The 22,488-nt window shown below is 40.9% G+C and overlaps 2 protein-coding genes across 3 annotated transcripts in view; both read right to left on the bottom strand.

Annotated features, from left to right (window-relative positions):
* Positions 1 to 22,488, bottom strand: part of LOC123498659 (ankyrin repeat domain-containing protein 50-like) — a 256,664-nt gene that overhangs the window by 107,152 nt on the left and 127,024 nt on the right. The window lies entirely within an intron of this gene.
* LOC123498660 (transcription factor Adf-1-like) lies at positions 14,906 to 16,101 on the bottom strand. The gene has a single exon (XM_045245978.1). The coding sequence runs from the start codon at positions 15,454 to 15,456 to the stop codon at positions 14,980 to 14,982; it is 477 nt and encodes a 158-aa protein (XP_045101913.1). The 5' UTR covers positions 15,457 to 16,101; the 3' UTR covers positions 14,906 to 14,979.

Here is a 22,488-nt window from a genome sequence, read left to right as displayed (position 1 = left end):
ACGTTCTTGTATAACCTCAAACAGCTAGGTTCATGTAGCTGAACCACTTGCTGGTGGAGTAAGGCAGATGAGGCGAGGAAGTGGAGAAGAGGACAAGACAGGGCAATCAGGGTCCAGCAGAAACACGGGCAGGATTATTCATAACATAACATAACATATAACATAACATAAATAATAGGATAACAAAGGGCCACCAGGGCCCATCTAGGTTATCCTGTATCTGTCGCACAGCGACCTCGTCATCAGTACTTAAAGATACACTTACAAGTACACAATACATTATATACTAATTCTAAATATTTGGCCCATTAACAGGGCTAAGTCCTGCAGCGAAATCCTCTACAATTTGTGGTCCCCATACATGGGGATCATGTCTTGTTTAACTATAGTAAATTTTTTATAAAAACTATCATGCAGTGCTATACATAATTATAAATTTAATAAATTTAAGTGCTTATCTAATCTGTTTTTAAACATTGTCAAACTAGTGCTATTTACAACCGTCTCTGGCAATGCATTCCAGAAGTCTACCACCCTATGACTAAAGAAATATTTTCTTATATCTAACCTGCAGCCTTGCTTTCTAATCTTCCTGCCATGATTTCTAGTCCTACTTCCTCCTCTAAGGTAAAGAAAGATCTCACATCTATGTAGTTTGTATCTGAGAACATTTTAAATAACTCTATCATATCCCTCTTATACATCTCCTCTCAAATGAAAACATGTTTAATGCCTTTAATCTATCTCTATACTCCAGGCACTTCAAAGCTGGTATCATCCTAGTTGCTCTTCTCTGAACTGCTTCTAACATGTTGATATCCTGCCTATAGTGGGGTGACCAGGCCTGTATGCAATACTCTAAATGGGGCCTAACATAAGAATTATATAAGCTACGCACCACTTCCTTACTTTTATAACTAACATTTCTATTTATAAAACCCAGGATCCTATTTGCCCTATTTCTTGCTTCTAAACATTGCTTTGAAAATTTCATAGTCCTGTCTATCACTACTCCTAAATCCTTTCCTTCCTCTACTGCCTCTAGCCAACATCCCTCCATCTCATAGTTAAAGTTTGTGTTTGTGGCTACCTATCTCATGAGTCCACCATAATGGCTTCCTGTTTCTCTGCCTTATATCTTTGTAAGGGATACACTGCATCACTATACCCTTTACTACAACCTTAAAAATATCCCACATCTCCTGTGCAGTTTTATTTCCAAAACTATCTTCCCAGTTTACCTCTCCTAATAACTGACGTAACCTACCATAATTGCCTTTCTGATAGTTTGGGATTCTAGTCTTATTCACTATATTATCCCTACTGGAATTAATGATAAATCTAATTATATGATGGTCACTGTTTGCTAAAGTCTCTCCTACCTCAACTTCCTTTAAACAATGCTCAATATTTGTTAGTACTTGTCTAAAACCTTCCTCCCCCTAGTAGGTTTATCTACCATCTGCACTAAATAGTTATCCTGAAAACCTTCCATAAACTTATTTTCACTAGCATCTCCTACCATCCTCTCCCAGTTTACTGACTTAAGATTAAAATCCCCTAAGATAATTGTCTGACTAGTACACCCCCTATTTATCTCATCTACCATAAGGTTGTCTACCTCTGCTGACTGGTTAGGTGGTCTATAAAAAGCTCCTACTCTAATAACCTTACTTTTGTTTACTCTAACATCCAGCCATAAGGACTCTACTCTGTTATCTACCTTAATACCATTAACCTGACTGGAAATGAAGGATTTTTTTACATAAATAACTACTCCTCCACCTATCCTACCAATTCTCTGGTGTAAATACATAATGTATCCATCTACTTCATATTCTTTCCTATTTTCCCTAAACTTTTCCTCATTTACCCATGCCTCTGTGACACATACAACATCTAAGTCCTCCTCAACTATATAACTAGATAACTCGTCCTTCTTGTTCCTAAGACTCCTGGCCTTTACATAAAAGCATTTAAGTCTGCTACCTTCCTAGATGCTGTCTCCTTATTTGGAATTCTAATCTTATTCTCTCCTAGTTGCACCTGGAAATCTTTCCTAATCTTTTCACTATCTCTGTTTATCCTATCTAATTTATGTCTAGCATCTTTCTTCTGGAATGCATTTGCTACCTCACCCCCTACACTCCATCCCAACTCCCCTCCAGACATCCACTCAGCACATCCACACCCTTCCTACTCAGATGCACACCATCCCTAGCATACAAATCCCTTCACCCATAGAACCTATCCCATACATCCACAAAGCTGACACCGACATCCTTACACATCCCTTTTACCCGATCATTCACACCAATGGCTCTAGACAACCATTCCCTGCTAACATACACACGAGGCAAGATTTCTGACACTACACACCTCCTACCACTCTTCCTTATCTTGCCTAACATTTCCCGAAATCTTGCCACTAACTCCTCCGACCCACCTGCTCTGACATCGTTCCCACCTACGTGCAAAACTACTACACCCTCCCTCTCCATCCCCCCAACCCTCTTCTGCACCTCCTCACTCACTGCCTTCACACCTGCACCAGGCATACACACGTTCGTCCTCCTATCCCTGTCTTTCCCACAGAAAGTGCTATCTAAATACCTAACCTGAGAGTCACCCACCACACACACCTGAGGTGTGCTAGGCACAACCATCCTCCTCCTCTCCTCTACCCCCTTCTTTCTCCTTTCACTCACCACAACCACTTCATTCACTCCACTCTCACTTTCACTCTCCCCCTCCAACAAACCGAACCTATTTTCACACTCAACAGGTTTAGTCCTATCCTCCCTAACTGCCTCCGCTTTCCTTCCCCTCGCAACCTGCCATCTCTGCCCATCCTGACTACTATCTTTCCCCGTCTGTGCAGGATTATGCATATGGACTATACCAGGACTTGTACCTTGATAATACATACTGAAAACCACTCTGCATGTTATCAACCTTGTGCCAATCAGAGCAAGAAAGTTGAAGTGAATCCATCCATTAATTCTTCCTAAACTTCAATAGCTGGACTTGACTCCCCAAGAATTTGGCCAACTTCAAGAGGCTTGCCCAACCCTGGCTGACTTACATACTAAAACTTCTTCAGGTAAGGTTGATAAAGCATGCAATGGTTCTACCTTCCAGTTCATCTTAGAAAATGATCTCTTATTAGTGCATATAAATGCATCACCTCTGATTGTCCTAGGAAAATAGGCAGCCTGGCTCTTGTCATTCCAAAGGAATACCGGCCAGTTGTATTACATACTGCTAATGAAGAACCCTTGGCTGGTCATTTTCTCATAGGAAGACCCAGATGAAGATTACTCAAGACTTCTGGCCAGGAATGGGAGCCAATTTGAGGGACTATTGAAGATCCTGTGACAAGTGCCAGCGCATGTCTCCTAAGGGATAAGTACAACCAGTGCCCCTTCAGCTGTTGCCAGTGGTGACTGAACCCTTCTCCACTGCTGCTATAGATTTAGTGGGTCCTTTGACTCCTGCCTCTTCAAACAGACATTGCAACATCTTAACCCTTACTGATTTTACTTCAGCAACCCACCGTCGGTGCTGGAGAGGCTACACATGAAATGCACGCACAAAGATCAAGGTACCGGCAGTAACGCCTTGTTCACGGTACAGGCACAACGTGTGTTGTCTTGCTGCTGCAGTTTACCATTTTGGGATTGGTTACCCGTTATCTGGTTTTCAGAGCGGGTTGGCACTTATTTAGTACCTTACATTATTACCATTATTACCCCGTGATCCAGTTGGAGCGGGAAGAGTGCCTGGTGTTCCTTTCCTGTTATCCATTTAGGACCGGGTGGACACGGTGTTGAACAGGGTAAGATTATGCACCCTTTGTTATCTGTTATTCGTGGTCTTGTGGGTGTTGTATTGTGCCCTTGTTTGTGGTATTTTCCCATAATCTATGTTTAAGGAGCAGGTGGAAATGTAAACAAAGTGGTCATCTCGCAGTCATTTACGGTGTGTGATTGCTGGCCTGTGGAGCAAGTTTAAAGGTTTATTTTGATTTTATCCCGTTATCTGTATTAAGAGCGGGTTGAGGTCCGGTTATTTTGCCTGTGTTTTTTCGCATTATCTCTCAGGAGCGGGATATGTGACAGACGTGTGCTGTTGTGAAGGAGCTTGGTGCATCAATATGTCTTCATCGGGTGAAACTACACCTCCACGAAGTGGTTCCTCACATTCTCGTGGAAGCCGCCCCTATTCTTCCACTAGGCCTAAGGCGAGGAAGAATGTTCAACGGTTTGTGGCCTCTGCTGGTGAGGATGGTGTGGCAAGTGATAGTGTATCTAAGATGGACACCCGATGACCGGTTAGCAAGTCTGTGGATGTAAGCAATACTTCTTTGTCCAAGATTTTGGAGGTTTTGACTGTACTTCAGGAGGATGTGAATAAACTTGAGCATGACAGAGGTGTCAGTGCAAGTGTTGGTTCTGAGCCTGGGACATCTGGCCTCAGATCTGTACCACCAAATGACTTAGGTGGTGAACATGATATTTCTGCCTTGCATACCCCTTCTATTTTTGGTGAATTTTCTGGGTTTAGGTCACAGGAAGAGAGTGCTGAAGAAGGTGAGATTGAAGAAAGGGTTCCTTCTGGCAGTATTCTGTTACAAGCAGCTAAGGCTTTTGTTCCCGTGGATGACTGTTCTGAAGCAACTGAGGAACCGATTGCTGCAATGGTGAATCACTGGTTTTCTCATGGTTTGAAAGATGAGGACTACAAGGAGATTTTGGCAGATGAGGTTTCTAAGTGTCCTAGAAATTGTAAGGTGCTTCTTCCAGTTGAGTGCAACTCACAACTGCTGGATGCCCTGCCCGCTGAGGCAAAGAAAGCTGATTTCCGACTGAAGGAAGTCAGCAAGGACATAACTAAGGCTGCCACTATCATTGTTAAGTCACTTACTGTCCTGGACAAGTTTACCAATGAGGAGGAGAATCAGGTCATTGGTCATGAGGTGGCTATGCTCAATGGTGCCTTGGGGTTGTTAGTGCATGCTAACTTTAAAATTAATATGAATCGACAGTATTTCATCGAACGTGAGATTAACCACAAGTATGCTCACTTATGTACTGATAAGACTTCTATGACTGGCTTATTGTTTGGGGATGACCTTACTCAAGCTACTAAACAGATTGAGGAGGCAGAGAGGCTGAAAAACAAGTTTACCAACAAGAAAACTTTCCATTTTGGAGCTCCAGGTCTTGGGAAGTTTAGTGATGGCAAGCAACGTGGTTTCTTTGGGAAATCATCTTTCCGGGAAATGTCAACCCGGTTTAAACCGTACGGTTTACACAAACCTGCCACCAGAGGGGACAGCCGCCCTTATTATCTCAGAGGGAACTCCTCTTCAAAAAACTCAAGGGGCCGGGACACTACAATCCCCGGCAGTAATTCAGGTAAGACATGAATTTGAAGCAGGTCAGCTTCACAAGTTTATAGATGAGTGGTGCAAACTTACTAGTGACCCTTTCATCCTGGACACTGTTAATTAAACATTGCCATTTTGAGATCGATGAACAGAACATTACTCATTTATTTTCTGAGGAAGTGGAATACAGGTTTAGTGATGAGGAGAAAGTTATTATGACTAAAGAAATAGATAAATTGTTGAGGCTGAAGGTTATCAAGAAGACTCACAGACAGGTATGCCAGATTATTTCCCTGTTTTCTTGAGAGAGAAAAAAGATGGTGGCTATAGGATGGTGATTAATCTGAAGAAACTCAACAAATTCATGAATTACATACATTTCAAAATGGAAAATTTTGAGCAGGCAATATAAGTTCAGGTGCTTTCGTGGCTTCCGTTGATCTAAAGCATGCCTATTACTCAGTTAAAATTGCAGAGGAGCAACAAAAATACCTTTGTTTTAAATGGGCAGGGAAGATTTACCAATTCACTTGCCTTGCTAATGGTGTTTCTGAAGGCCCTCGTCTTTTCACTAAACTTATGAAGCCAGTTTTTTCTTTTTTGAGGTTAAAAGGCTACACCATTACTTCTTTTATAGATGATGCTCTTATGTGTAGCAAGTCAGTTGAGGGTTGTGTTGCTTGTTTGAAGGATACTGTGGAGATTTTGCAAAATGTTGGGTTTTGTATTCATGTGGAAAAGTCAGTCTTGGTGCCTACGAAACGCATAGAATATCTTGGTAACATCATTGATTCTGAAGCCATGACTGTTAGACTCCCTGCTTGTAGAGTGGAGAAAATTGTGAAAAGTCGTTCATCCTTGGCCAGTAGAAATAAGGTGAAGATCAGCGAGGTAGCTGGGGGTAGTTGGCCTGTTGGTGGCTGCCATTCCGGCCGTAGAATTTGGTAAGCTTCATTACAGGATTTTAGAAAGGGCCAAAATTGTTTGTTGCATTAAAGGTGGAGAAGGGTAACTTTGACAAACTTATGACGATCTCAAAGGAAATGAAATTGGAGCTGAGTTGGTGGATCTCTGAAGTAGGGACCCAAGTTAGGAAAATTTTTCGGCCTGCTCCTACTGTTTAAATTTTTTCTGATGCCTCAGACTTAGGTTGGGGTGGTTGTGTATTAAAGCATTCCACCAATGGTCAATGGACATCTGAAGAAAGCTGCCTGCACATTAACCCTTAACTTCCGGCGGTCGTATATAAACGTTTGCGTCAGAACGTCCGAAGTGACGGGATTCGTCCCAGTAATCAAGATTTTTCCCGGCGTAATTTTAAGTCTCTCGCGCGCTCTCTTGAGGCGGATGGTGAGTAGAAGTATCTGGCATCTTTTACCACACAAGTGTTTCCACAAGAGCTCCTAATTTTAGAGGTAACTGAACTGTTTTCCCGTTTTATGGGCGACACTTGGCAACTCCGGTGACGCTGGGTAGAAAGGTCAGTGATAACAGCGAAGGATCGGGTCAGATTGTAAATCACCATGGAGCAAGGCAGAACCCTTTTACTTAGCAGTGGTTCTGAGCTAGAAGAAAGTGACAGTGAATATATAGAAGAAGAAACTGGGGAAAGTGAAGAGACTAGTAGTGAGGACACGGATGTAGAGCATCATTCACCTGCTTTCTCAGGAGAACAGACAGAGAGACAGAGACTCTTACACAGTATAAGTGACAGTGAAGGCAATAATGATGAAGAACAGACTCCAGATAATGTGTCAAGGACACAGAGTGTTTCTAGGAGACGAGGCATGCGCGTGCTCCTCGCGTTCTGGGAGACGATCAAGGGGCGTGGCAGAGGTGGCGCGAGACCCCGACCTGTCTTTCAATGGAGGGAATTCAATGATGATTTTTCCCAGTTATGCCTGATTTATCTGTGTCTCCTGGCATAACAGCTGAATTCCCTCCTGTGCAACACAATTGTGACTATTTCATGGCGTTTCTCAGTGATGCTTTCTTGGACCATATAGTGAGTGAGAGCAACACTTTTCATGATGAAGAAACAGCAGATGATGATGATGTGCCCCATAGCTCTCACGAGAAAGAGTGGAAAACATCACAAGAAATGAACTCCTGACGTTCATAGCCGTCACGCTTCTTATGAGTCATTCGAGAAAAGCTTTGAGGTAACTCATCTGAGTCACACACGCGGGCCTACACACATCAACACTTGTCAGAGAGAGAGAGAGAGAGAGAGAGAGAGAGAGAGAGAGAGCTTACACACACACACACACACACACACACACACACACACACACACACACACGTGTCTCAGAAATCAGTGATATATGACACACACACACACACACACACACACACACACACACACACACACACACACACACACACACACACACACACACACACACACACACACGTGTCTCAGAAATCAGTGATAATATGTCCTTCCTTCCTCCCCCTACTCTCTCTCTCTCTCTCTCTCTCTCTCTCTCTCTCTCACACACACACACAGAGAGAGAGAGAGAGAGAGAGAGAGAGAGAGAGAGAGAGAGAGAGAGAGAGAGAGAGAGAGAGAGAGAGCGCGCTCCGGCTGTTTCCTCTTGACTGGTCACACCGTCGGAGGAGGAAACTTTGATAAGACAATAACTAAACTCTCAGACGTCATATCGAGCTGGAAAGTACATCATTGTATTCAGAATAACACAGATAAAATAATTATCAGTATTCAAACTGTGTTCTGACAATTTTTAGGTGTACCATTTTTCCCCGTCATTAGACAGGAAAAAATATTTTAATCCCCGGAAGTTAAGGGTTAATGCAAGGGAACTCAAGGCCATCTTGTTTACCCTTCAATCTTTTGCTTACTTGCTTAAAGGCTGCCATGTTAAAGTTATGTGTGATAATACCACAGCCATTGCTTATGTAAATGAGATGGATAGAACTAAGTCACTAGTGTGTAACTCTATCTGCAATGATATCTGGAATTGGTGTATTTCCAATGACATCTGGATTACTTGTGCACATATACCAGGAAAGAACAATGTGTTGGCGGATGCAGCCTCTCGTAATTTTAATGACAGGCATGAATGGAAACTTAATCCAAAGATTTTTAAGGAGTTGTGTGTAGTTTTTGAAACTCCCTCCATTGACTTGTTTGCTTCTCGCTTAAACAAGCAACTAGATTGTTTTTGCTCGTGGACACCTGATCCATAAGCAGAGCATGTTCACATTAAATTGGGCCAGTTTCGATCTGATTTACCTTTTCCCACAATTCCCTCTTATTACTAGGTGTCTACAGAAAATGAGGGAGGAGAGAGCAAAGGGATGGATCATTGTTCCAATGTGGACTTCCCAACCATGGATGGGCTCTCTTCTGCAAATGTTGGTCAAGGCACCAAGGCTCATCACACAGAAAACAAATGTACTATGACATCCCTCATCAGCAGTAGAACATCCAATTATGACTCACACCCAACTGATGGCATGTCTTTTGTCAGGCGACAACTTAGAGGGAGAGGTGTATCGTCAGAAGGTACAGAGATTATCATGGCATCGTGGAGACCAGGTATGATGCGACAATATAGACCACACATTAACAGATGGTCATCATTTTGTGATAGATGGAATATCAATCCCTCTAATCCCTCTGTAACTAATGTTTTGAATTTTCTTTCGGAGACCTTTCATAGAGGAGTGGGGTATGAGTCTGTCAACACAGCAAGAGGTGCTCTCTCTGCTTTAGGCATTATGTTGGAGGGATGTAGAGCTGGGAATCATCCACTTATCAATAGATTTATGCGTGGCATGTTTAACTTGAGACCCTCTTGCCCTAGGTATGCAGAAACCTGGGATGTGCGGCCAGTGTTGCAGAAGCTGAGGTCCATGGGCCCATTACCAGACCTGTCTTTGAAGTCTTTAACTTTGAAATTGGTGATGCTTATGGCACTGACTCAGGCTGTGAGAGTATAGACCTTACATTTATTATTGTATTCCAATGCTAGTGTTGATAAGAATTCTGTTTCACTCTTGTTGGGCGGAAACATTAAGCAGTGCCGTCCTAAGTTTAATGTTAGAATGCTTACGTTTCATGCTTATGTGCCTAATTCTAGAATTTGTGTTGTGAATACTTTGAAGGAATATCTTAACAGAACGGAGAATCTGAGAAAGGAATTTGGGAAGGATAATGGGAAACTCCTAATCAGTCTGGTGAAGCCACATAAAAGTGTTTCCAAAGATATAGTGGCAAGGTGGATTAAGACTGTGGTATCAATACTAAGAAATTCACGGCTGGCAGTGTTCGACCAGCCTCTACTTCCCAGGCCAAAGCCATGGATGTCCCAGTTCCTATTATCTTATCTAAGGCAAGTTGGATTTAGGAGACAACCTTTGCCAAACACTATAATAAGGAGATTATTCAGGTTTCAGATTCTTTTCAAGAGGCCACACTAGATTCTGTTTTATAATGTTTACATGTTTCTCTGTTCACCTGTGTTGGAACTCAAATTAATTATTTTTTATACATTAATATGTATTTGTACGGGCCATATCTGTTGAAGGAGGATGGATTTTCATATAACGAAGTTTGGATTTGTTTTTAGTTCTTTTATTTACCAAGCAGTCATTTGGAGAATGATAATTATTATTGGGTCATTCTGAGAGTACACCCCACATGGCTTCAAAATCTCATGTAGCCTCTCCAGCACCAGCTGTGGGTTGCTGAAGTAAAATTATAGAAGTACATGAGACTTACCATAGGTCAATTGAAATGTGCTTTGGATTTTGCGAAGCAAGCCACCGCTGCTGGAGAGAGCTTTCACATGCCTGCCACTCCCACCCTTCAGAAAGAAGAAATTTTGAATTTGGCGTTTAGCTTTCCGACTGGGGTATTTTAGGAACCCTGTGGCATGTGGGTAGCTCTCAGTTCTTTAAAGTCTGCCGGTACCTTGATCTTTGTGCATGCATCTCATGTGAAAGCTCTCTCCAGCAGTGGTGGCTTGCTTCGCAAAATCAGAAGCACATTTCAACTGACCTACGGTAAGTCTCATGTACTTCTATAATTTTCTATCCTTTTTAGAGCTCAGAGACCATAACACTGCTGCATATTCCAGCCTTGGGCATATCATGCTTGTGATGATTTTTTCATCATATCTTTATCCATGTAATGAAATGCCACTCTTATATTAGTCAACATTTTATATATGATAGTCCATATATCTTGCTTATGTGTTTATCAGGGCTCAGATTTTCTTGTATGATCACTCCAAGGTCATTTTCTTCTTTAGTCTTCATTATTTGTTCCTCTCCCATCAAATAGTTCCATACTGGTCTTCTCTTACTCTTTCCTTGTTCCATTATGTGACATTTCTTGGCATTAAACTCCAACTTCCACTTCCTGCTCCATTCATAGATCTTGTTTAAATCTTCCTGCAACAGCAGACAGTCATCTCTGGTTTTGATAACTCTTAGCAACTTTGAATCATCAGCGAATAAATTTATATAACTGTTTATCCCAATGTGAATGTCATTTACATAAACTTGAAACATAATGGGGGCTAACACTGACCCTTGTGGCACTTCGCTAGTTACTTTACCCCAAGATGATTATGTATCTCTAGAGAATCACAGTTCTCATTTCCCTATCCTTCAAATAATCTCTTGTCCATTTGAGCAAGGTTCCACGCAGTCCTCCTATGTACTTTAGTTTCCAAAGAAGTCGTCTGTGCGGAACTTTATCAAAAGCCTTTTTAATGTCCAGGTATACTGTGTTTACCCATCCATCTCTGTTTTCTAGTTCTGCAATAACTCTCGATTAGAAGCTTATTAAATTTGATACACATGACCGCCCTGTCCTGAATCCAAATTGTCTGTTCGATATGACTTGCTCCTCTTTTAGAAATTTAACCCATTTTTCTTTGACAATTATTTCACATAACTTCCTATGACATTTGTAAGTGACACTGGTCTGTAGTTTAGTGGTTCAGTTGCTTTTCCTCCTTTAAATAGTGGAACTTTCCCTTCATTTATTGAACTTTTAATTATTTCTCAAATTGGATCCAGTAATTGCTCTTTACATTCATTTAACATCCAGCCTGATACACCATCTGGCCCCATTGCTTTTCTGACTTCCAACTTATCCAGTAATCTTCCAATATCCTGTTTCTGCACTGCAATCTCCTGTAATCCTTGGCAATCCAATGTCCTATTAGGTTCTGTGAAATCATCATCTGTAGTGAACACCATTTTGAAGCTTTCATTCATTATTTCACACATTTTCTTCTCTGTTTGGTATGTTTTCCCTTCTTTAATAATTTTTTCAATTGTTTCCTTATTCTTTGCTTTGTCGTTTATAAACTTGCAGAAAAGTTTGGGTTCATCCTTGCTTTTATCCACTTCATCCTTCTCAAACTCTTTTTCTTCCTCTCTAATATATTCATTTCTAGTATCTTTGTACTGCCGACTATTATAGTCATTTCCCTGCTTTAAGAGTTTCTTCCATGCTTTATCCTTTCCCTTTTTTGCTTGTATACATCTAGGATTGTACCAAACATGTATTTTTTTTTTCTGAACTCTATAAATAGGAACAAACTTTTTACTCCTTCATTCTATTTCTGTAAGAATATGTCATATTTCTCTTGTACAGTCTTCCTGCACATAATATTACTCCACTCAATATCAGCAAAATAACTCCTTAATTTTTCAAAATCTGCTCTTGCATAAATTAATCTCTCTTATTTATAGTCCTCTCTGTAACTTATTGCATCTTCCTCCTACATTTGCACCTCTAATGTCACATGATTACTTTTTCCCATTGGACTAAGGTATTGTATGATTGGAGGGGACTCTGGTTTCATTGTGAAAACTAAGTCAAGCAACGATGGTTCTTCTTCCCCTGCACCTTGTTGACTCCTCCACCCACTGGTCCATTGTATTAACCATAGTTGTCCCTCCACTGCCCAGCATTATCCATTACTTCCATCTCTCTCCAGTTTATTTTTTTACAGTTGAAGTCTCCAACTAAGAGTATTCTTCTATCTTTTCTTATCATGTTATCTAGGCACTTTATCACCTCTCTTTGCATATCTTTATGCTCTTCTGATCCCCATGTATTAATCTTTGGAACATATGTAACTATAATTTTTCTTTTCTTCAAATCTTCTGTTCTGATTGTTACTCCCATTACTTCCACCTTGTCCTCACCATATTGCACATCCTCCACACATATATTATCACGAACCATTATTAGCACTCCTCCTCCCCCTTTATCCTTTCTGTCCCTCCTCCAGGTATTATATCCCTCCTCTTTAAAGTTGCCATGGATCTCTTTTTTCAGTTTTGTTTCAACGATGCACATTACATCCGGCTTTTTCTCTTTCAAATAATCCCGAACTTACAATATGCTTGATAACAACCCATCTATGTTAGTATAAGTCACTCTTGATTTATTGCATCCTCCACGACTTCCTCTTTTTTCTTTAGGTACCACTTCTTTAGTCTCATATCCAGAACTCTCCAGTAAAAATTCTTCTCTATCTCTGTCCTTTTCTCATCTTTTTCCTTAGCTTCACTTCTCAGCACTTTCTCCTTTTCCCTTTCCTCTAAGTTCATATCTCTATTCATCCATATTTTCTTGTGATCGACATCATCAGCCAGCTTCCCTTTTCTAGCCATAATTTCCTCTAGAACCACTTGAGATCCCATTTTTACCTTTATTAGTCTCTTACTCCCTTCACTGTACCTTCCCAGGCTAATCACTTGCTCCACCTCCTGGTCAAATTCTTGTGTGCTGTCTTGTACTCTTTTGATAACATTTTTGGCCATTTCCCTTTCTTCACGTTCTCTTGTGAATTTATTTGGGTTTTTCTTTTCCCGCATCCCATAAATCACGAAGCTTTTTTTCTTGTCCACTGCATCCCGCACCATATTTTCCTTTTCCTTGATAACTTCTATTACAGCAACTTTTGTGTTCTCCTGAATTTGTCTCCTTACCACTTTTGAAAATTTGACTTTTCTTCTTGCTCCTGTTTCTATTCATTTCTTAGTTCTTTCAATTTGTTATCACCTAGACCACCTTCTGCCCTGTCTGTAATCCCGTCCTGCACTTTATCTTGCAAGCTCTTTAACCCTTTCAGTGCTCCGGACCACGATCGTGGCTTTGAGGGAAATGCTTCCTGTCCATGATTGTGGTCCCATATTTGACGAATCACAGAATTAAACCACGCGCCTCCTGGCTGCTGCTAGTTGCCAGATGACATTCTCCCATCCACTCTCGACTCATGGGACGCGCCATCAGTTGCGTGGTAAGAAAAATATAGTCACAATGGCAGTAGAGCATCAGATGCTCCTTTTTTCACAATTATTATTATTTTACAATGTCGCTAGTGGCTATTTGTGCATTTATTTACAGAAATAACAAGAGTAATGATCAAATCTTGTTGTTAGAGAGCAAATATGCCAGATACTATTCGTTTATTAGTAGTATATTGTGTATTTCTTATATTACCATATATGGGCATGCGTATCCTCGCTCATGATAGTATGTACATCAAGAAAACACTCTGAAAACGTATTTTATATTATTTGTGTGGGCATAATGTATGCACAGGTGTGAAAAATAATTACCTTCTGGAGCAGTTCTGAGCAACTGCAGTTCAAATCAGGCAGAAAATTCTGTGTAATTTAGTGAGAACACCTGCACAAGTTGCGGCAGAAAATAAAGACCCGCTACGATGGCAATACTCAACAGCGCACAAAGTACCACCAGAAAGCCAACTTCGCATCATTATTGCACCACTTTCCAGGGTGAGTAGAGACCTGAATTTTTTACAGTAGATGCGTAACACTCTATTATGCATGAGAATATTGATTTTTTCCATTTTTGCAAACCTCGATTTTTCGGCCGAATTTGCGTCTCACAGACATGACCCGAAAACCTATTTGCGCCCTGAAAGGGTTAAAGAGCTTTCATAATTCTGGCATGTGGTGTTTAGAGCGTCATTTTGCTTCCTTATTACTAGAATCTCCTCTTATAACTCCTGGTTTATTCCACTGACCTTCTCAAGGCGCGGCCACACTTGCCTAGAACATTGCCCGAAACACTGCTCGACGCATGAATGATACATGTTACACGCATGCTAGCAACATGTCACTGACAGTACTGGGACAGTGTTTTGGGCAAAGTCATGGACATGCTTGTATGGATTGTAAATAGCACTAGTTTGACAATGTTTAAAAACAGATTAGATAAGCACTTAAATTTATTAGATTTATAATTATGTATAGCGCTGCATGATAGTTTTTATAAGAAATTTACTATAGTTAAACAAGACATGATCCCCATGTATGGGGACCACAAATTGTAGAGGATTTCGCTGCAGGACTTAGCCCTGTTAATGGGCCAAATATTTAGAATTAGTATATAATGTATTGTGTACTTGTAAGTGTATCTTTAAGTACTGATGACATCGCTGTGCGACTGATACAGGATAACCTAGATGGGCCCTGGTGGCCCTTTGTTATCCTATTATTTATGTTATGTTATGTTATGTTATGCTGGAAACATAGGTGAAATAGTGAAGTGGTCCACACTTGCCTCAGTCACTACCCAGCACCATGGCGACGAGGGAAGATGCGCTACTGCTTACCCTGATACCACAGTCGTTTGTAGGATGTGGTCTGTTTCTAGTTAGCAGGAACTTCATGCTCTTAAATGCAAACCACGTGCTTATATATGCATCACCCGTTCCAGCTCCAGACTTCGCATTCCTTTTTTTCTGCTCCCTCCGGAACTGGCCAATCAAAGTCTTCATCTTCTTTTCTACCTCAGCTCGTTCTACTGCCAGTGCCTGTGAGATGCTTCTCCAAGCATCTAATTTTTTCACTTTGTTCTTGTATGTTGGATCTGTTGGATCCCATAACACTGGGTGTGACTGATACAGTTCAATCAACATGAATTTCTGCTCCTTGGTCCACTCCATTGTCCAACCATACCATGCACTGCCGTCGCTTGACTGGTGTGGATGATACATGTCAGCAGCTCGTAGCCTCGTCCACACCAGCGATACCAACATGTCACAGGCAGAGCTGCCAACATGATGTGGACACTAGTGCCTCGAACACGTCTGTGACAAAGTTCGAGACATGCTTCCTTCATGCGTCGAGCAGTGTTTCGGGCAATGTTCTAGCCTTCACATTCAGCTACTCTCAATTTCAGGGCTGTGTTTTCCGATTGCAGTCAGTCTTGTTTGTCCATGAGACTGGACATCACCTCCTTCATATATTCTAATATTCTTTCTACATTAATAAGCCTTCTCACATTACCTCGTTCGTCCCGGAAACCCGAGAAATCCTTTTCCATAGTATCTTCAGTCAGTTTCCTTAAACCAATAGGGGTTTCTATAAAGCATTGGTTTTCACTTGGCATATGTTTTGGTTCTGCCATGCACCTGGCAGTGCTACTTGGTTCCATCTCTCTCTCGTTATTAATTTCTTAGCTATATGTGATCTAACACTTATTTCACTTGGAGATAGGAGAACCTATGGCCCCCTCTCCCCCTATACATACGTCTGGGACTGAGTCCAAGTCCTTTTGTAGTAATCTCTGTGAGCTGCTCAGATACGTGCGTCCTGTTCAATGGCTCCACTCCGTGTGTGTGTGTGTATTCACCTAGTTCACCTAGTTGTAATTTTACAGGGCCTGGGTATCATACTCGTGTGGCCCCGTCTCCATATCTACACACATCCAACTTTCCTTTATAACTATGCACACTCCTCGCCACCTCCTCACTCAAACCATTCCACACCTCCACACATCTTTGTGGGAAACTATATTTCTTCACATCCTTCAAGCATATTCCCTTGGCTATCTTTTTACTATGCGATCTTGTAGTTCTATTTAAGTTTTCCTCTCTCAACATCATTTGCTCATTATCCACTTCATCCAGTCCGTTCAACAGTTTATAAACCTGTATTAAATCTCCTCTTTCTCTTCTTTGTTCCAAGGTAAGCAAATTAATTTCTTTTAATCTCTCTTCATAGGTCATTTCTGCCAATTCCGGAACCATTTTTGTTGCCATTCTGTGTGTGTGTAATTCACTGATTGATCTGCTGCAGTCTCTGACGAGACAGCCAGACGTTACCCTACGGAACGAGCTCAGAGCTCATTATTTCCGATCTTCGGATAGGCCTGAGACCAGGCACACACCACACACCGGGACAACAAGGTCACAACTCCTTGATTTACATCCCGTACCTACGCACTGCTAGGTGAACAGGCTACACGTGAAAGGAGACACACCCAAATATCTCCACCCGGCCGGGGAATCGAACCCCGGTCCTCTGGCTTGTGAAGCCACCGCTCTAACCACTGAGCTACTGGTGTATTTACCTAATTGTATTTACCTAATTGTAACATACGGGAAAAGAGCTATGCTCGTGTTGTCCCGTCTCCATATCTATTAATGTCCAGCTTTTTCTTAAAATCATGAATATTCCTTGCGTTGACCACTTCCACGTCTAAACTATTCCATGCTTCCACCCTTCTATGAGGGAAGCTATATTTTTTCACATCTCTCCTATAAGTGGCCATTTTAGTTTTTCCCATGCCCTCTCGACATTCTTTCATTCCACATACACAGATCTTCCCTATCCATTTTTCCATGCCAATCATCACTCTGTATATTGCTATCAGGTCTCCCTTTCTCTTCTGTTTTCCAGGGTCGGAAGTTGCATTCTTTTCAGTCTGTCTTCATAAGTCAAATCTCTTAAGTCAGGCACCATTTTGTTGCAGCCCTCTGTACTTTCTCTAGTTTCCTTATGTGTTTCTTTAAGTTCGAGCCCACTGTATTGTTGCATATTCAAGCCTCGGTCTTATCATTGCAGTAATTATTTTCTTCATCATTTCTTCATCTAAATATACGAACGCCACTCTTATGTTCCTCAATAAGTTCAATACTTCTCCAATTATTTTGTTTATATGTCTCTCTGGCGATAGGTCATTGGTAATTGTCACCCCAAGGTCTTTTTCTTCATGACTGGTTTTATGTCTTCATTTCCTATCTTGTACATACTCCTGATTCTTCTTTCACTCTTGCCAAACTCTATTTTCTTGCATTTTGTCGTGTTGAACTCCATTTGCCATGTACAGCTCCATTTCCATATTCTGTCCAAGTCTTCCTGGAGTAGTTCGCAATCTTTGTCACATCTCACTTTTCTTAACAATTTTGCATCGTCTGCAAATAGGCTCACATAACTGGACACCCCATCCACCATGTCATTTATGTAGACCGCGAACATTACTGGTGCCAACACTGATCCCTGTGGAACTCCACTCTCCACCAAGCCCCATTCTGATGGTCTGTCCTTAATTATTGTTCTCATTTCTCTTCCTACCAAAAGTCTTCCATCCATTTTAGTAAACTGCCATGCACTCCTCCTACCATTTCAAGTTTCCAGATCAGTCTCCGGTGTGGTACCTTATCAAAGGCCTTTTTTAAATCCAGATATATTCCATCAGCCCAACCATCTCTTTCCTGTATTACATCTATCACCCTCGAATAGTAACATATCAGGTTTGTCGTGCATGAACGCCCTTTTCTAAAACCAAATTGACACTCACAAAGTATGTCATTTTTCTCCAAGAAGTCTGTCCATCTATTCTTCACCACCCTCTCACACATCTTAGCTACCACACTTGTAAGTGACACTGGTCTATAGTTCAATGGGTCTCTCTTGTTACCTGATTTATAGATTGGGACAATGTTAGCTCTTTTCCAGTCTTGGGGCACTACACCTTCCCTTAATGAGGCATCAATTACTTCACAAACTTTTTCTGCCAGTTGCTCCTGCATTCTCTTAAAATCCATCCTGATACCCCATCAGGTCCCACAGCTTTTCTCACTTCTAAACTCCCCATCATATTCTTGATCTCCTCCACAGTTACTTGAAACTCCTTCATAATCCCTTTCTGTTCCATTACCAGTGGTTTGTCAAAAGCAGTCTCCTTTGTGAATACCTTCCGAAAGCATCCATTCATAGCCTCTGCCATTTCCTGGGATCTTCACTGCATACTCCATTTACTTCTAAACTTTCAATACTTTCTCTATTTTTGATGTTGTTGTTCACATGTCTGTAAAAAGCCTTGGTTGGTCTTTACATTTATCAATTATATCCTTTTCTTGTTTCTTTCTTTCTTCTCTTCTAATCAACACATATTCATTTCTTGCTCTTTTGTAACTTTCCCACTGCTTAATCCGTCTTTTCCTTCTCCACCTCTTCCATGCATCCTCTTTTCTTGTTCTAGCCTTTTCACATCTATCGTTAAACCAGTCCTGCTTTCCAACTTCTCTATGTTGTCTTATTGGTACAAATTTTTCTCACCTTCTTTGTATATTTTATAAATTCCTTCCACTTTTCATTTGCTCCTTAGCACTCTTGAATTTCATCCAATTTGTCTCTTGAAAGAATTTCTTTAGGTTTCCAAAATCTGTCTTGGCATAATTCCATCTTCCCACTTTATATTCTTCATTTCTTCTAGATTTCTCTTCATCTATCACCTTGAACTCCAAAACTGCATGATCACTCTTTGCTAAAGGGCACTCCACCCTCATCTCCTCAATGACCATTGGCTCTGTACTAAAGACCAAGTCCAGTCTTGACGATGCTCCTCTCCTCCAAACCTAGTATCTTCTTTGACCCACTGAGTTAACACATTTTCCATTGCCAGTGTCAATAGTGTATTTCCCATGTTGTCTCTGATCCTTCCATTGACCAGTCCTCCCAACACACCTCTTTACAATTAAAATCTCCCATCATTATAGTTCGTTCACAGCCACCCAACATTTCTTCCAGACATGTTCCTGTATCACTTATCATTTCTTCATATTCCTGTACTGACCATGCATTTGTCTTAGGTGGTATGTACACCACTATGTAGTGCCTCTTTTTCCTTCATTAGTTTCTGCTCTGATCTTTAGCACTTCTGCCTTTCCCATACCTTCTTTCACTTGATCCACCTTTATATCTTTTTTAACCAGCAACATCACTCCTCCTCCCATCTTACCTACTCTATTTCTTTTCCAAACATTATATTTCCTTCTCCAACCATCATCAGGTCTTCTCCTCTCTCAGTTTTGTTTCAGTAAGACCCACAATATCTGGGTTCTTGTCCCTCAAGTAATCGTTGAGTTCTAAAATCCCGATATCACTCCATTTATGTTGGAATACATTACATTCCGCTCATACGTAAGTTTCTTTAGTCCTTTCTTACTGTACTTTTCTGGGTTATGAACCACTTCCTCAGTCTCATATCCAAGATTCTCCAGAAAACTCTTTCTTCTCCTCTTCTGTCCTCTCTTCATTTTTTTCAAAGCCTCCTTTCTCAACTCATTTAACATTTCTCTTTCCTTTTCACCGAGATCTCTTCTCAACCAAATCTTCCTTGTTGTTTCCTGCTGGGCTAGCCTCCATGACTTCTCCACCAATTCATCTACATCCTTTTGTGACTTAAGTTTGATTCTTATTGGCCTCATACCTTCTCTTGTGAACTTTCCAATTCTATGGAAGTCCTCTATTTCTTGTACTAGGTCTTTTCCTCCTCCTGCACCACATTAATGATATTATTTATCACCTTTTTATGTTTTCTCTCTCTCCATTTTACTCGGTGTCTTATCCTCCTCCACACCAAATATCACCACACATCTCTTTTTGTCTACAGTTTCCCTCACCAATGTCTCATTTGATTTAATAACCTTCACCACTTTCTCAGCAATCTTCTCTTCTATGATCTGTTGATCTATAATTTCAGCAAGGCCCAAAGTTTTCTCCCCAGACTCTTTGATTTCCTTTTCCAGACTTGCAACTTTGTAATTTACCTCCTTTCTTTCCACTTCCTGACTTTTTTCCATTCAGCCTGCTTCTCCATCACTTTTCCTAGAGATTCTCCACATTTTTCGCAATTCACTTTAATTAGCTTAACTTCCTCTTTCAGTGCTTCATTTTCCTTCTTCATATCGGCACACTCTTTCAATACATTGTCATAACTCGTTTCCAGGCCCCCATACTTTTCAAACAGTTTTCAATTTTACCTTCCAACTCCAGAATTTTCTTCACATAAGCGCTCTTCTCCATTATTCCTTGAAATCCTGTGAAGTCTGATTCATCTTTCGAGTTCACGGCCGCCATGTTGCGCAGATGTAAACAAACCAGCTGATGGCTCAAACGCAGGCTACAGTTTATATTTACCTTCCTGGACATTATTTTGCTAATCAACAGTTAACATGACTATATGGAGACGGGACAAACATTACCTTGGTTACTCTTAGGCAATGGTAACTTAGGTTACTCTTAGGTGTGTGGTAACTGTAGAATTAGAGATGATTGCTCTGGAGTGTGTGTGTGTGTGTATTTACCTAATTGTATTTACCTAATTGTAACATACGGAAAAGAGCTATGCTCGTGTGTCCCGTCTCCATATCTACTAATGTCCAGCTTTTCTTAAAATCATGAATATTCCTTGCGTTGACCACTTCCACGTCTAAACTATTCCATGCTTCCACCCTTCTATGAGGGAAGCTATATTTTTCACATCTCTCCTATAAGTGGCCATTTTAGTTTTTCCCATGCCCTCTCGACATTCTTTCATTCCACATACACAGATCTTCCCTATCCATTTTTCCATGCCAATCATCACTCTGTATATTGCTATCAGGTCTCCCTTTCTCTTCTGTTTTCCAGGGTCGGAAGTTGCATTCTTTTCAGTCTGTCTTCATAAGTCAAATCTCTTAAGTCAGGCACCATTTTGTTGCAGCCCTCTGTACTTTCTCTAGTTTCCTTATGTGTTTCTTTAAGTTCGGAGCCCACTGTATTGTTGCATATTCAAGCCTCGGTCTTATCATTGCAGTAATTATTTTCTTCATCATTTCTTCATCTAAATATACGAACGCCACTCTTATGTTCCTCAATAAGTTCAATACTTCTCCAATTATTTTGTTTATATGTCTCTCTGGCGATAGGTCATTGGTAATTGTCACCCCAAGGTCTTTTTCTTCATGACTGGTTTTATGTCTTCATTTCCTATCTTGTACATACTCCTGATTCTTCTTTCACTCTTGCCAAACTCTATTTTCTTGCATTTTGTCGTGTTGAACTCCATTTGCCATGTACAGCTCCATTTCCATATTCTGTCCAAGTCTTCCTGGAGTAGTTCGCAATCTTTGTCACATCTCACTTTTCTTAACAATTTTGCATCGTCTGCAAATAGGCTCACATAACTGGACACCCCATCCACCATGTCATTTATGTAGACCGAAACATTACTGGTGCCAACACTGATCCCTGTGGAACTCCACTCTCCACCAAGCCCCATTCTGATGGTCTGTCCTTAATTATTGTTCTCATTTCTCTTCCTACCAAAAGTCTTCCATCCATTTTAGTAAACTGCCATGCACTCCTCCTACCATTTCAAGTTTCCAGATCAGTCTCCGGTGTGGTACCTTATCAAAGGCCTTTTTTAAATCCAGATATATTCCATCAGCCCAACCATCTCTTTCCTGTATTACATCTATCACCCTCGAATAGTAACATATCAGGTTTGTCGTGCATGAACGCCCTTTTCTAAAACCAAATTGACACTCACAAAGTATGTCATTTTTCTCCAAGAAGTCTGTCCATCTATTCTTCACCACCCTCTCACACATCTTAGCTACCACACTTGTAAGTGACACTGGTCTATAGTTCAATGGGTCTCTCTTGTTACCTGATTTATAAATTGGGACAATGTTAGCTCTTTTCCAGTCTTGGGGCACTACACCTTCCCTTAATGAGGCATCAATTACTTCACAAACTTTTTCTGCCAGTTGCTCCTGCATTCTCTTAAAATCCATCCTGATACCCCATCAGGTCCCACAGCTTTTCTCACTTCTAAACTCCCCATCATATTCTTGATCTCCTCCACAGTTACTTGAAACTCCTTCATAATCCCTTTCTGTTCCATTACCAGTGGTTTGTCAAAAGCAGTCTCCTTTGTGAATACCTTCCGAAAGCATCCATTCATAGCCTCTGCCATTTCCTGGGATCCTCACTGCATACTCCATTTACTTCTAAAC

Source organism: Portunus trituberculatus, chromosome 48 (genome assembly GCF_017591435.1).
Source record: "Portunus trituberculatus isolate SZX2019 chromosome 48, ASM1759143v1, whole genome shotgun sequence".
NCBI classification, from domain to species: Eukaryota; Metazoa; Arthropoda; class Malacostraca; order Decapoda; family Portunidae; genus Portunus; species Portunus trituberculatus.
The sequence above is the reverse complement of the archived record's forward strand: the minus strand, read 5'-3'. Positions and strand labels throughout refer to the sequence as shown.

Coding starts and splice junctions, on each gene's coding strand:
- LOC123498660 (XM_045245978.1), bottom strand. CDS start 15,456: ATGTTGGTATCGCTGGTGTGGACGAGGCTACGAGCTGCTGACATGTAT.